The sequence below is a fragment of the Cyanistes caeruleus genome, chromosome 2, assembly GCF_971803275.1.
Source record: "Cyanistes caeruleus chromosome 2, bCyaCae1.hap1.1, whole genome shotgun sequence".
Taxonomy (NCBI): domain Eukaryota; kingdom Metazoa; phylum Chordata; class Aves; order Passeriformes; family Paridae; genus Cyanistes; species Cyanistes caeruleus.
In genome coordinates this window covers 15,822,422-15,839,356 of record NC_141702.1, presented here as the reverse complement: position 1 = coordinate 15,839,356, position 16,935 = coordinate 15,822,422, and the positions used below count along the sequence as shown (strand labels likewise).

The 16,935-nt window shown below is 36.7% G+C and overlaps 1 protein-coding gene across 4 annotated transcripts in view; it reads right to left on the bottom strand.

The window, feature by feature from the left end:
- MBOAT2 (membrane bound glycerophospholipid O-acyltransferase 2) overlaps positions 1 to 16,935 on the bottom strand; it is an 89,992-nt gene that overhangs the window by 25,066 nt on the left and 47,991 nt on the right. For all 4 annotated transcript variants that reach the window (XM_086875905.1, XM_086875903.1, XM_086875904.1 and 1 more), the window contains 2 exons: positions 7,787 to 7,882; positions 3,813 to 3,868 (listed from right to left, as the gene is read on the bottom strand). In XM_086875905.1, coding sequence (XP_086732031.1) covers positions 3,813 to 3,868; positions 7,787 to 7,882 — 152 coding nt within the window. The remainder of the gene's footprint in view (positions 1 to 3,812; positions 3,869 to 7,786; positions 7,883 to 16,935) is intronic.

Below are 16,935 nucleotides of genomic sequence, written 5' to 3'. Positions count from 1 at the left end.
GTTAGAGAGGTGAAACAATTTGGTCATTCAGCAACTGTAACTATCTTCTCATCTGTAAAGCAGGAAATACTCCTATGTTCCTTCCTTGGTAAAAGAATTTTACCATTATCAGTAAAAAAAAATTTCCCAAGTGGTCTAGATCATGAGGAAGCTCTATCTTTACATTCCTTCTCGAGAGCCCATATCCTAATGGTAACAAATCCAACACCCTTAGGCACACACCACTATCCTGCCACGCAGACTTTATTACGGGATATTATGACTGCTTCTGGGCTCTCACTACAACAGTGTTTACAAACATATCATGGCATCACCCCAGCTTTGCCATTAAACTTATTCACTTCTGTATTTGCATGGAAATCTGGCTAATCCGTAACTAATAAAATCTTCGACATAGTATTATATATTAATAATAAACATATACTATTGCAGGCTCTCTTGCAATTACAGTAAATTTTGTGGTTCTAAAATGAATCACCAGCTGAGCCCAAATGTATGTTGTTATTAAAACATTTCAAGATTCCAAAAACACACAGACAATAACAGTTTTAGTTACTACCATACTGACAACAACAAAGGCAAATAGGTATGAATGCCCACAGAATAAAATTGAAAAAACCTACAAAAAAAGCAATAAGATATTTAAGTCTTAATATCCAGAGAGCCATGCAAGCAAAATGCAGGTACAAAACTATAGTTGAAGACTTAGAAGGGGAAAAATACAATATAATTCCATTAACCAATAAGGACATATACAATAAAAAAAAAAATTGGTAACTGATACTGAAACAATAATCACCATGCTCTCACAGTCATAAGAGGGACACATTAAAAATTTTTTAAAAAAAAGCAATAGGTAATTGGAGAGAGAGCATTATAAGGAACTTGTAAACATCATAAGAAAGCAACAATTTACCAAAAAAAAACCCCAAAAACAACACACAAAATAGCACCACACCATGGCAGTTTCACTGTTTCACTTATATAATTATATATATATAATCAAAATATTAGAAAGCAATGTTTTTGTTCAACAGCTGCAATTTTTTTTCTAATAAAAAATGAAATTCCTATTTCTCCCTTAATTCTTTATTCACCTGAAGTGTTGCATAAATAAATCTAAATCTTGCCATAAAAATTAATAGGGACATCAGCAGTTTCCAAATTACATAAAAAGAAATTCTACCTTTAGAATATACATGTGACATGCCAGGGGTAATCAGAAAAAAATACAAAGCAAGTATTAACACAATGACTACTCATTTTTGGCATTGCTCATTTGAGTAACAAGGAACTGCAAAGTAAGAACTATCAAAGACTGAAGTTAAAATGTAAATCGGAATACATGAAAGGCATACTCCAAATCTCTTCAGGTTTAAGTTTGTGATCCATGCAAACTTCTGAAAAGCCTGTATTACACAGCAAGCTTCAAGTACAGAATCACAGAATAGGCTGAGTCAGAAGGGACCCACAAGGATATCAAGTCCAAACCCTACACAACCTGCATTTAATTTCCCTGCTTGACAAAATCCCCCACAATAAGAGCACAAGGGTGTAACAGTTATAGGGGTAGCTGTTATTTGTGTATGGGATCCATAGTAGTTTTCAACTTGGAAACTAGCTATGGAAACATATTCACTTAGCTAGACAGATACTTGAATGTGCAGCATGAGTGAGTGGCCTTTCTGGCTACATTCAGTTCACTCCAGGACCTTCAAAAGAAACCAGCATAACATAAACTGGCTGCCCTGGAAAGATCAAGTCCAGAAGACTGGCCTTTACCAAAATCTAACCTAGCTACCACCAGAATCTTGGAAGTTTACCAGGAACTTCCAACACACAACACTTTTTTTTCAGCTGGTAATTTTCATTACTCTCCTTGGATGTATTGGTAAAAAATGAAGGAAGAAAATAAAGTAATTGGTGATTAATACAGCCAAGCTGATGTGGCTAGAGGCTCAGAGTGCCATTAATCACTTAGTAGAAAGATTTGCAACATTATCTCCTCTCCTGTCAGTATATCTCTAAGTAATTTCCAGTGGAAGCATGGACCTTTGTACAGTGAACAAAAGTCCACTGACAGCAGGGCTTGTTTTCATTAATTTGTCATGAAGGATCCCTTTTAGATTGTCCAAGACTAAAATACTTTGCTTTAATGCAATCTTAGTCTCCCCTGTACATCTTTTCTTAGCATCTACGGACACCAGACTATGAATTGCTCCTGAATTCACACTGGTCACAGCAACTTTTGAAAGTCATGTTCACACTGCAACTATGACCATCCAACCCAAGGTATCTGCTAAACTGCAGACACAATCAGAGAAAAATTTTTCCAATTTACTGTTAGCTATTCCTCAAAGGCTGACAAAGAATTTAGAGGTCAATGAGGAACAACATTTGTTTAAGACTTCAACTATAATTCAGTGCTACCTATAAAGAAATCCAGAAGAAAATACAAATTACCTGAATTAATTTAAGTAGCAAAAATTCTAGTCTAGTTGGTGATGGAAGTTAATAGAGCCGACTAAATGAAACATTTGTTTGAAGACTGCCAGGAACACTCACATGCTTGTTCCATACCACCACTCTACTATTTGTGCATGATATCAGCAAATTCAGAATAGCTCTTTCCCCTAGCAAAATAATAGTTAGAGGAAGCATACAGACTTGATACTAGAACTTCCTTGTAATAACCTGTTTCCACTAACTTGTATACTCCGTACTTCAGTTGATTACAGCTTGCAAGATTACTACTTCTGAATATATTTTCCCTAGAAGGTAAACATCACTGTCTTTGACCAACTACACATGGCTGGTATTATTTATTTTCATTCATACAAAAATACTTAAAAAAGGTTTTTTCCCAACTTTTCATATTCCTGAATGGTTTTGCCTACAGGCTTCTCTAGACAGTGCCACTTAACAAGAAGGAACAAAAAAAGAAACACCAACAGCACTAAAGCTAGGATGTATATGAGACAAAAACACATTAAACTTCATGCACAATGTTAATAAGCAATATCAGAACAGTAGGTGTCTTGATCCAGATGTCTGGAGCTATACTCTCAAATCTTCAACTGACATCTGTACCTCCAAGTGATTCAAGTTAATTGGACAGATTTATTAAATGACATTTTCAAACTTTAAAATGAAAATTATTCATTTGAATTTCAAGGTAACTAAAAACTTAGCTATCCTACCCATGAAAGCCAACATTAGGATTCATTGTCACAACTAGGGCCCACTTACCTGATGGATACATCTGACAGGAGAAAAGACATAAATGTAATTAGATAATCTTCCTGTTCACAGCAATCTGTTCGCTGTGAGTGTAATTACAATACTAAACAAAATGAAACACACAAAGGCTTTATAAAAATCAGCATATATGGCACAAACTAGGGAAGTGCTCAAGAATTAGCATTTTAAAACAAAAGGTGCTCAACAAATGAAATTACATGTGCTTTTTCTATCCATCTGTCAGCAACAGAGGTCTCTGAATTAGGAAGTTCTTTAGTTAACTCTCACAGTCCAAAAGAATATCAGTGTTCTTTAGACACTGACTCCAGAACTGTCACTGGTCTTCTGACAAGTCATATATTCTGCACAGTGTCAGCATTTTTAGAGCTCCTGTAGAGTCTGAGCAACATTTCTCAGTACTTTCATTAATAAGCATCAATTAAACAATTGAGACACAGAAATTTATTTTGTCTTGAAACACAAAACTGGTCTGAAGTAATTCACTGACTAATTATGAACTTTTCCTTAAATTTATTTTGGATGGAAAATTAAACACAGTAAAGAAATCTTACCATCATGAATCTCAAATGCCAAACTAGTGATCTTCTGTGTAATTATCATCATTGGACTGTGACAAAAAAAAGAAAGAAAAAACAATTTAGATACAAATTCAGGATTTTTTTTCACTTAGAAATACCAGGGAAAGTTTATATTAGGAGTCTCAGGCAACAGCTCTAAGCTGGAATGTCTTCAATGCAAGAACAAAGTGATTTGTTTCTTAGCTCAAATCATTGCAGTTTTCAATGCAATGAGAAGAATTTAAGCCTTAAACGTAGTATTTGATATCACCTGTCTTTTACTGCTGCATTAGGTTCTACAAATGCAGCTGAAATGTTTCACGTGTATTTTCTACTAACATAGTTAACATATTTTTACAGGAAGAAGAGTAAAGGACAGAGCAATTATTCTAAGTTACACCTGCAGTAAGCAAAGGACAAGAAAACTATAGCAAAGTTGAATATTAAAATAAGTTATTTAGCTATGCAGACCACCTCCATGGTTTCTACTAACATCTGATTCTCTTTGATTTTTCCATGCAGAATTATTATTTGCTTCAAGTAAACATATTTGGGGAAAAAAAAAACAACCAGCATAATTATGCTGTCTCAAACAGAGTTCGCTTTGTTCTGAATTTGGTACATTTGAGTGAATCTTAAACTGTCCAAGAAATATTCTGCCCTGGCTAGCCAAGTCAGTTTTGTACTGAGAAATTATACCATTTTCATAGTATCTAAGAGTTTTGCCTGATGTGAATCTTAAAATTATAAATCCCCTCCCTGGGGTAGGGAAGCAATGTGGATTGCATAAAGTAAACTACTACAATTTAGAAATTTAATTTTGAAATCAGATCTCAAAAAACATATCAGGGTTCAATTTACCTAGAAGTATCTGAGCTGGAGACAAAAAATATCCAAACCAAAAAATCAAGAACAACAACCAAACAACAAAAAGCCCTACAAAAAAAATACCCTCACAATAAAATAATCATTCTGTACAATGAACACTTAGGTTTGTTCACGTCTTGAGTGCACTTGGCATTTTTATAACACATTAAGTTGGCACAGAAACACAAATTTAAAAGCTGTCAAGTCCTCTTTCATTAACAGGGTTACACTAGTATTTTGCTGCATGGTTCAGTCCATCAAATTGTTTTTTCTTTTTTTTGGTAGTGGTTAAAACAACTTTAAAGCACAAAATTATTTCCAGTCCTCAAAATGCAATCAGGGGAAGAAAATTTCTATGGTACTACTAGTGCCCCAAATATCAGTGCCCTTGATATCAATGCTAGAGTGACACACAAGGGTCATAAAGGAAGAAGACTAAACAGGAACAGATAGTCTGGTAAATCCCTCATACCTTTTTCTAGCATTTAATCTGTAGGCCTGCCTGGTGCTGGCAGGAATCCCCAACTGACTCTAAACATAATGGGTTTTCCTTCTGTAAGCAGACATGTGACAGCATGGGTCCTGCCTGGTGGAAGGATGGAGTCCAGGAGGAACTCAGTCAGCCCTTGCATTAATTCCAGCTGATAAATCTGTCATTGTTATCACAGCAGACCCTGGTACTCTATTTTTTTTTCTCCTGAAGTGGCTATTCCTGTATCATCAGATATTTGGCTGAAGAGCAAAAATCTAGAGACTGAAAGAGGAAGAGTCCTTCCTGGCACAGTAAGGCTGTGAAGGAGGATTTTAACAATCCCTTTTAGGTACTGGCAGAAAGGCAAACGAGGCAGCTGGGATCTGTTAGTACTGCAGCCAGGACCACACAGCTCTGCACAAGCAATTGCATCTCCAGCATGAGGCATTCCCAGCTTTCTCTACTGTCAGTGCACTGAGACCTTCCTTCAAATTTTGACCAGATTTTCTGAGCTTGGGCACTTCAGACAGGCCCTGCAAGCTAGGAGAAATATCTAGATAAACATATTCAAAGGCCTTTTGGGGCTAACCACTATATGAATCCCTGACAACATCTTCAAAAAAACTTGCTTGTTCTGGTGTTCAGCAGGCTGGTTAGGCAACTTTAGTTGTTTTCTTGAGCTTACTCTCTTTTCCCAGAACCAGTGAAAGTTTTCTTTCTCTGCCTGTTTTGGAAGTAATCTCTGTCTCATGTCAAGGGAACATATGAATTATATGCCAGAGATTTAATGTGATATGCACACATCAAGCTCCCAAATTGGTGCACGAAAGGGTGGTTTAAGCCTGCCATCTCAAACATACAATCAGAGGTCAGATCTAGGCTTCAGAACAGTTTTGTCCAGAGCATAGAACTCATAAATCATGGAATAATTTGGGTTGGAAGGGAACTTGAAGATCATCTACCTCCATCGTCTCTGCCCTGGGCACAGACACCTTCAATTAGATCAGGTTGCTCCATCCAACCTGGCCTTGAACATCTCCAGGGATGGGATGTGGGAATCTTTGGATGTGTTTAGACCTAGCAGAAATCCCTGAGCTACCACCAAACCATCAGAGCCACATCTGAAAGCAGTACAGTCACATTTGAGCAATGTTGTGCTCAAGCTCTACTAATTGTTTTGAGAATGGGAACAACAAAGTGCAATTACACCGTTTCCACAGTCAGCTCAAAACTTTGATCACTGCCAAGGTTGTACACTTTGGCCCTACGGTGAACTGGAAGGGGCAGCATCTGGATTACAGTTTCACAAGTAATGATGAAATTAAATTCAACATCAGGAAATCTAATGTCTTTATGCATATGACTGTGTTGCAAGCTCTCATTATAGCCAGTGGAGATGTAGTCAATAGAGTCAGGGGCATCTGACAAGTGACCCAGTTCACGCTCAGGTAGATAGTTAGTGGTGGGTCAGCTGAAATGCCCTCCAGGCTCTGCTGTCCATATCAATCACATCTCTGCTGACTACGACTGGAACTTGGCTATCTGGCTTGAAGGCAGACACTTGGATGTAAGACAAATGTAGAAAGATGTTTTGGAAGGTAAGAAGACAAAGATGACAGAAAAGGTGAACTCAACCATAAGAGCTTTTGGTTCAGCCCACAAGTTAATTTTCTGGACTATATGCCTGTTACCAATAAAAACTGAGAAGTAACAAGGCTAACTAGTACAATTCTACCACAGGTTATGCTAAACCACAAAGACTACTGCCACACAGTATCCCTGGAAAGTATTTAATGCATTATTTTAAGCAGACTAGCAAATACACCCCATCTCTTTTTTTTTTCCCCAGAATATACACTCTCCTTTAAATCAACAAAAGCACTATAACAGTAGCAAACTTGTAAGAAATATTGTGCTTCACTTCTCTGTGTCTGCAGCAGAAAAAGTAATTTCCAGTATTATTTATTTTAATTTTGCCCATTTAATTCTGTTTTGTTCCTATACAGTTCAAGTCAAATATAGGTATAAGTTCATGATATAACATGAGGGCACACAGAAACAAAACTTTCTGTTTCCAGAGTCTCTGTGACTACCTCAATACCAGGTTCCTGTCTCCTTAGCTTTCTCCTTCTGGAACACCTAACATATAATGAAAAAAGAGAGAAGCTAAAAGCTAAATTCCATAAAATGATCAGATTTTCCTCAAAAAGTGGTATCAGACTGTGCCAGGCAAGCAAGTACACTGGACACAATTCAAGGTTCATCATACTGTCAAGGATGATAGCAGAGACTTTAATGGAAAAATATAAGAGGAAGAATTCCCATAGCCACCAAATCCTTTATGCCATTCAGACAGGAACAAGAGGCAACACATAACACATTGGTGGTTCTAACAGGAACAACTGTTCACAAAAATTCTCAGTCAGTATGATTAAAGTAGAGTTACTTATATATTTGCATGTGTTCCAATATGTACATACATACTCAGTTTTCTCCCTAAATTTTAAAGGTTAACACAATATGAGTGGGAAAGCAACCAACAAAAATAGCCCACAATGGATACAGTATCACATATAGTATATATAGTATACTCAGGAGGAAAAGATAGAAAGGTTATTTTTCTCCTTACCCAGAAAAATCAGCGGAATACTGTCCATAATCAAAGATATAGACCCTAGTAATTTGGCACACAGTGAGGTATCCTAAAGCGAAAACAAAACAATACCTGGAAAGAAAATGGGAAAAAAATTAATTAAAAATTATAAATATTTCTGCACTGAATAAAGTATCTTTTCAATAGACTTTAATCTCCAATTATTTCTACAAAATATTACATAATAGGAATCTGTAATTATGTTTTTATTCTGCCTGAGGTTTTTTTGGTAATGTTTATTCTATGCAAGCACATACTTATTTATTTTAAAGTGTGCGGTACAACCATATAAATTCTATTGTCAGTAGCCAGAATATTTATTCACATAGTTAAAGCCTAGAATTTATACTTGTAAGTGCCGCTGTAAAAACTAGAAGTCCTATGAAGAAAAAATGAATCTGTTGAAGTTTTGGGTTTGTTTTTTTGTTTGTTTTTGGTGGTGCTTCTTTTTGTTTTGTTTTAGTTCAGAGTTAATTGTTGTATGTGTAAGCATACAAGTTTGGAAAATGATAAAGCAAATAACTTCCATTACATGTACTGCTATGGATTCAAAATTCAGTACCACAAACCATATTGCTGCTTTTTTCAAAGGAACTGGAAAGCAAGAAATGTTCAAATACACATATTAAAACATAGCTGAGTGAAAAAGGAACAAGATGACTTTTGTCTTCGGTTAAACTGATCCTGAGCAACGGTAAGAAAAACACATATACAATCCACCTTATGAAAGTGTTATATGTATGATAAAATTAGTTTTACATACCATTTTCTTAACAACACACTAGTGAGAACTGATATGCCAATACATGTCACAAAATCAGCCAGAAGTCCAAAAGGTCAGTGAATGCAAGTAGGAACTTAACTAATACTTTAGGACTTTAATGGATGAACTATACAGTCTTTATTTCATGTTCACAAAACTGATGTGTAATCCCTACAGCAGACTGTATAATTCATCCAAAATCCAGTTAGAATGAAAATATTCATACAACAGACTGAAAATCACAGCCAGGACTGTATTCAGGTGAACTAGTGAGGGACTCTACAAGACAACCTTAGAACATGACTTTCTTTCCTAGATAAATATTTTGCAAAAATTTGTTAAGATTAGAAAATCTCAGGTCTTAGAAATTATTCTTCAATCTGACACTTGCTACATAGAACACTTGCAGTTTAACCTTTAACTGAAAAATGTCTTACATATAAACCATTTAATATTTTAAAGCATCCAACTTTGAAATTACAAATTACCTTATATACCATTAAATTACATGTATTTTGGTGAAAAAAATACTTTAGAGGGTCTCTTTTAGCAATAGTTTATTTTCTCTTTTCATTAGCATTCATAATCCAGAAACAGTATTATGCTGGGTGACTAACTGGTACAAAAGTGCTTGTAGTAAGAATATGCTGGCACAGGTTACCCAGAGAGGTGACAGATGCTCTGTCCCTGGAAACATTCAAGGTCAGCTTGAATAGGGCTCTGAGCAACCTGATCTAGTTGAAGATGTTCCCACTCATTGCAGAATGGACTAGATGTTCTTTAAAATTCAATTCAAGCTAATCCATAATGCTATGAAATAAATATTAGTCATCATGACCAACATGGTAGGGCTTTCTCATAAAATTCAGTTAATACCCACACTGAAGTTAAAGTGCAGAAATGGAAGAAGGAAAACCAAAACATCTTAAACTTCTTGGTTAGATTCCAAATTTCAGTCTAAAGCAAAATCTCTCTTCCAGCAGAGCAGTGAAATTTGCTGCTATGTTGCACTCACCATACACAGCTATGAATCTTAACTATCTTCCAGCTACATCAGCCACAGCTCCAAGTTACAAACAGACGGGAAAACTGCAAATTAATTGATGAGTAAAACACAGGAACTTGCTACCCATACAATGGTTTTCAACTTCTAACTGCATCTCTGCACATTAGTCATGCCACATCACCTCCCTTTTTGATGAGAAACATCATTTCATCAGGCAAATTGCAGCAACATATTATCCCCTAAAGAAACTTAAAAGGTTTATGACAGCATGCATCATTCCTGTTGTTTCTTCTGCAGGTTTGTAATGCAACTTTGTGATCATCCTAACTCTCATATAAATCCACCTTTACTTAAAAAATTTCAAATAAGATCTGAAAATGTTTTGAGAACTTTTGAAGCACTCTTACTGCACGTTTCTTATGCTCTTCAATGATTCATTCACCAAAAATTCCCCTCAGATCAGAAAACTGAGTTAGGTTTTGCAGAGCTCAACCACATCAAGTTTTACCCAACTCCAGAGCTAACTACAGGCTGCACACAAATGCAACAGTTTTACCAAAGGCTAAAGTTTCTCCACCAGTAGAAAAGCAATTGGTTTTAAAAGTCAATGTTACTCTACACTTGCTTCTCACTGTATAATGTACTTGTGAGCAGAAAGACAAAAGTACTGCACACTAAACATGAACAGCTACAAACAAGTCGCAACGTTGCTATTATTACAAGTAACTTTTAGATAAACTGACCTGCAATGGACAGTGTATTATGTAACAGAAAGACACAAAAACATTCATTTAATTCCCAGGATCTTTGTCAATACAACCTCACTTTATCAACAGGTGCAACAAATTCAGACATATCTGGTAGCATGTAGCAGAAAGCAGAACACAGTGGTACTTTTAACTCCTGATGAAAAGTTTTAAAAAAAAAAAATCAGCAATACTGGATAGCCTTATTATACAGAAGGGCTTTTCTTGTACAGGTATTCCATATAATACTTCAATTCCTTATAATTTTTAACTTCTCAGAACACTAAAAATAGTATATAATGTGTTCTACACATAAAATTTTATCTTTACTTGATATATTTCTTTTTAAAGAAAACTACTCAATGTTTTTAAAAAGTATATTCTATTTTAAAATGTATTTTAAATTAAGTACCTTAAACTATACACATAAATATTACAATACATAGGAAGTACTAAGTAAGCAGTCTCTCCATGTACTTATTTACAGGTGTTTATCAAGGGAACATCCATTTAATTCTATTTTTTAAAAAAAAATGCAAATTAATTTCTGATTAGCAAATACATACATTGTTCCATTCACCATTTTTTGTCTAGTAAGTTTCCTACAAATAACATTAAGCAACATATATATCAGGAATTTTTATCTGCATGTATACACATAAAACCAAAAAGCATGATTCTATTTATACATGTCTATACACACACACATATATACAGGGTTTGGTTCCTTCCCATCACACAAACTTCTAGTCTCCAAACATCCTCATGGAATTCACTACACACTTCCTATTATGCTTTCTACTGCTAATATTATGTAGACTGACTCCTGAAACATGATTTCTGCTAATGCAGAAAACTTCAGTCTTATCCCTGTACCCCTCTTTTTTATTGTCCTCAAGTTTACCACAGCCAACACAACATTCACACCAGCATTGCTCACTTGAGTGCAAAGTGGTTGGATTTTGTTTGAACAGTTGATTTTCTTTTCCTACAGGCATTTTTATCCAGTGTCACTTTACAAATTCACTCCACATGACACAGCAATCATGGTTTAACTCCAGCTGGCAGCCACTCTCTACTTCCACCAGACACCCACCACCCACGGGGAAAGGAAGAAGTAGAAAGAAAAGGTGAATCTCATGGGTTGAGATAAGAACAATTTAATAAGTGCAAGTAGTTATTATAATAATAAATATGCTAATACTGTTAATAATAATTGAAATTACAAGTAGAAGAAGAATAAGTAATAGAACCCAAGAGAAAAGTGATGCACAGTACAATTGCTCACCATCTGCTTCCTGAGGAGCAGATCAGTCACCTTCCAGGTAACTCCTCCCAGTTTATAGACTGACCATGACACTCTATGGTATGGAATATCCCTTTGGCCAGCTGAGGTCAGCTGTCCTGGCCATACTTCCTCACAGCTTCTTGTGCACTTCCTCACTAGAACAGCATGAGAAACTGACATGCATCTGACTTAAAGTAAGCAATATCTAGCCACAACCAAAATGTCAGTGTGTTATCAACACTATTCTCATACTGAATCCCAAGAAGAGCAATGTACCAACTACTAGGAAGAAAATAAACCTCGTCCCAGTCTAAAGCAGGACATACAGCAACCATCCTGCCTGGCACATCATGTATAACAGGAAGACATAAAGGCTCAGATGAAGTCTCCATCTAGCCCAGAATCCAAAACTGTGTCCTCCCCACAGCAGGAGCTCAAACATGCCCAGTGTTCTCCGCCACTCAAACAATCAGCACTTTATAGACCCAGATTCAAACACATTTTCCATGTGTTTAATAACTCCCAGCAGACTACAGTTCTATCAGCTTCTGGCTCCAAAGCACACCTTCATCTTTACCACCCTCTGTTGCTCCAAATACACTTGAGAAAAGGCTGTTAATTTCAACATCTTCAGCATAACTATACACGAATTTGATGGAACTGAATGAGCCAGCAGAACCTACTTACATAAAGTTTCCACATATTTAAGAACATACAGATTACATATGTGGTTTAAAAGCAGAACCCCCATCTTTTACCTGTATTCCTCAGAAATTTTGTGTTGCTAGTCAAGAAAGAACATCCACAGGTTAATTCTAGAGCTGATGAGCAAGCTGAGCAGCACACAGATCCAAGCTAACAATCAGCCAATGTATGTTATGTTTCTGTATAACAAGGAGTGGGAGTGGCACTTTTAATTTACACTTTTGGGGGACTCAGCATCTTAGTTATAAAATGTATGTTCCTACCATACCTATCTCTGTTTGCACAAAATGCAGCAAAAATAGAAATGTGACCTTGACAAAGGCAGGCTTCGAGAGATGTCATAACAGTTTCTGTTATTTTAGGCTCTTCTCATGGAGTAGAAGGACAACAGCAAAATATGTTATTTTGCTGGAAGAAAGTTAAATAAACCAATCAATGTAGGGTGCTTTTTTACCAGCAAGTTCATACATAGTACAGATTCAGCCTTGAAATAAAGGTTTCATGTCCAGTCAAGATCTACTTCTTCCATTATGTTAGGAAAAAGTAATTTCTTTAAATGTGTAATTATTTAATTTCAAAAGGCAGACCTAAACACCATGTAACATCATACTGCATTGATTTTTAAAATAGGTAACAGAATAGCCTCTGAGTTTTTCCAAACACTGGGCTGAAAGCTGCTGCCTAGGTTTGCTTGTTTGTTTTTCTACAGATTGCAGCAACTTTTTTTAAAAAATCCAAAAAAAATTGAATTCTTCCCTCTAGGGTCAGAACTGAATTCTTATCAAAATTCAGCTATATTAATTTTTTTAATTCTAATGATCATAATGATTTTGCATTGCTCACACAGAGAAATTCAACTCTGTGCAGTTAGAACATACAATATTTGCTTACAAAACTTCAAAGAGAAAACTGTACATCAAAAAAAGTCCAAAGTGTGAAAGCTAAACATCTAATTCTGCAGTCATCCAGCACAAGCCAACAGAAATACTGATTAGAATTAGCTTTGTTTTGACTATCTTAGAGGCACATGGTAAACTACTCTGCCCCAGTCTACTGTTTTTACACCAAAAAGAGTTGCCTATTTATACAATTTGTTTATGTATGCATTATTAATATTTATAATTGGCATTTCTTAGGAAATTGATCAGTTTTCTGATGTAAACAATAACAGCTTCAGAGTGTGTGCACCTCTAAAATACAAGCCATGTTAATCCTTCTGGCCACTCAGAAGCCTCTGATTCACACACTAGTCTGTCCCTTCTGATTACTTCAAGTGGAGATCCAAAATGCATTGAAATAAACAAATAAAAAGACAAAACCAGACTGTCCATGAGCCCATTTCCAGAGAAGGAAAAATTCATACCATCATGTTTTGGTAATAAGCAATCTGACTATCATATTCTACCTATTTTTTAACCCTCAGCTGAAGATTTTTGGGTCTGACAGCCATTTTAAAGCAAATTTAACACATGGACAGAGTTCTCCAACATTTAGATCCAACAGCAGCCCAACACAGCCCATGGCAGGAGGGCTGCACAGGCCTCCAGCAGTGCTTGCTTAGCCTTCCTGTCACAGCAGTGCCCAGGTTGGGTTTTTGCTCAGCCAGCATAGAAAATGTTATCCAGGCCTCTCGGTCTCCTGCATCCGAACACACACACACAGGCTGGATACATGAGGATTCATTATCTCAATTGTCCCAGAACCATTTGTGGTAGCTTGACTGTTTACTGCAGATCAGCTGCTGACATAGTCACTTGACTAATGTATTTTGATGTTTTGCTACATAATGGCTTGGTAAAGTAAATCTTTACCAAGCTAAATTAAATGATCATTCCAGTTATAGCTACAGGCCATATTCCAAATGCAACATTAATACATGACAAATGCAACAGAGTTACTCTTGTCAAAAATGCATGCAAAAACACTTCAGATCTTCCACATGCCACCTAACATCCCATTCTCTTGCTTTCCAACCTCTGCCGCTGCTCCCTTCCATTCTGGAACATCTCAAGGACAAGGAGGCCAGCTTCAGACTCTTATAAATGAAAGAAACATCACCTAAAACAGAAGTCAGGCAGGAGGGAGGGTGCTTTCATGTCTTCGTTGGAAAGGCAGAAACATATTCTGTGATTCATTCTTCCTGTATGACTCTAAAAGGAACACAGAACTAGGAAAGGTGGGAATGAAAAAATATATTTGATTCCCTAGAAAACGCAAACCTGAGAGCTGAAATTGACCATGTCCAAAATTTAATGTTAAGCTGAGATGAGACATGAGGGGTTACCATAAGTTCTCTCACCCCGTAAGTTCTCTCTCACTTGAAAAACCACATTGTGTCATATCAACCCCTATTTCTGCAATCACTTTAAAGTATAACAGTAAACAAAGCAGATAAGAGCAGCAAGTCTGACCTTTGCATTTTAAAAAGTTGACAATAGTGTAAGAGCACTTAAAAACAAAGAAGAAATTCTAACAGCTTCACAACACAAATCTGTAAAGGCAGAACTCCATGATGCTGGAATCTGCCTTATAAAGCCCTGATGAAGGAAGCAGAATCTTGAGATCTGACAAAAATGAGTACTCATAACTCAGAAAACAAATAGCTGACATGCTGGTGCTGTGACTTTTCATCTGTTCATTTATTTTTCTACATAATATTTGCCTAGCTATAGGATGTTTCAGCATCACAGCATGCCACTCATTTTGTGCTTCCTTTTTCTTCTATGTGATACATAAGTAACTTTTCTGCAAACACCAGAACTGTGCCCAGAATCATTAATTTTGCAAACCAGCAGAAACCCATAGACCACAGAGTCAGAAAACAGTCTCCTATTAGGAGCTTGGTAGCAACACAACTTCTGAGAGTATTTTTAAGGAAATAAAAATGTCATTACAGAACACTGATAATAATGGGACTACTGCAAGTGCTATTTTAAAGGATGGGCTTAATAGTTAAAATGGTTTAGAAATGGTAAACTGGACCTGCTAGGAACAAAATATTTCATAATAATTATATTTCAGTGGGCCAGTAAGCTTTATACAAGAACTCATAGGTAGTTTAACAGAACAAGTTCTCTGACAGCAAAACAATAGCAAGGTGAATCATTAAACCCATCACTGCTGTTAACTCGGCACTTGGCAAGTGTCATCTTGGATGAAGATAAGAGAGCTGTTATTTCCATTCACCCACTCATCGCCCTGCTCCAGCTACACACACCCTTGTGCCCCATGCACATCCCCATGATTTGTGGGGAAGGAGAAGATTCCCAGCTGCCTCAGCCCTCCAATCTTTGCTGCAGCCCCCCATCTTTGCCTTGAGACACAACACCTGAAGCAGAGAAACGGTGTGGCTGCAACACTGCCGGGAAAGAGAGGCAAGGTTTGCTCGGTCATGAGGCAATGCCAGCTGGAATTTGTGTTCAGGCAGCCAGGAGACATTTTCTGCATGTGTTAAGGATGGCAGCAGCTGGGGAACATACGGGATATGATTTGCTGAGAAGGTGATTGTGCAGCCAGAATCAGTACACAGGGCAGCCAGCAGATTAATAAACAACCCAACTCCCTTCAAGCAGCATACAAAACGCCACAGGAATCAGATTTAGTTGCAAAAACCAAGTGTTTTAATGATTCCAAGACTAAAGGAAAGCCGGGAGTTTGTGCTAATAACCTAACACAGCTGCATTTTCTTTTAAAACATTTTTCAAAACAAAATGCCCTACAGAGGTGTTTTATCAGAGGGGATGATGGTATTTACATTTCCCACCCTATTTCTTGTTTTGCCTCTAGGAAGGAATCAAATAATGCTTTGTTTTCAATAGGGTACTGAATCAACTGCAAGCCCCACAGCTGGTCAGACCTGCACCAACACTGCAGCCCTATGCCTTGCCAAGCTATTTACACCAGCTTGCAAGCAGACACGCATCTCAAGCGGCACAGTGGCTGCAATAAAAATCTTCTGAAATTAATAAAACCGTTTCTGAAAAATATAATTTGCTTAAAACATAGCATAAATGTCTGTTTTTCTCCAATGCTTAACATTCCTTTAACCTGGAAAGACCTATCCCTTCAGATGACTTCAGACTTTAATTTCTGGCCTATCCCCATCCCCCAGCTAAGTTAAAGCACCGCCACAATGTCCTATCTTCTGCATCCTTTAATCAATGCATGCTGATGTATATAACACTCACATGATGCATCAACGTCACCACTGTCACAGTATTTATCATATGGTCCTGCAGAAACACACACAGAGATCTAAATCAGCTGTTTCCTGCTCTCGGATAGGAGAAAACGTGGGTCGCTCCATTTTTTTTGCTCAATGATGAAGCCTGACACAGAAATAGAGGATGGCAACTTCTATTTTTGTGTAGATTTTTCTCCTGCATGTGAGAAACACTAATGACTATTTCCAGGGATGAATTTGAGATACTCCACAAAAAAGAATGATATGCCATACACAAGGAATCCATTATAAATAAAAGCCTTGCATTTATTTTTGGAACATTTTTCATGCTTCCAGTTAACAATGGAAAACAAAAAAGAAAAATCCAAAACAAACAAAAAACGCAATAAACAAACAAAAACCATACACAAAAAAACCTCACAGCAAAATAAACA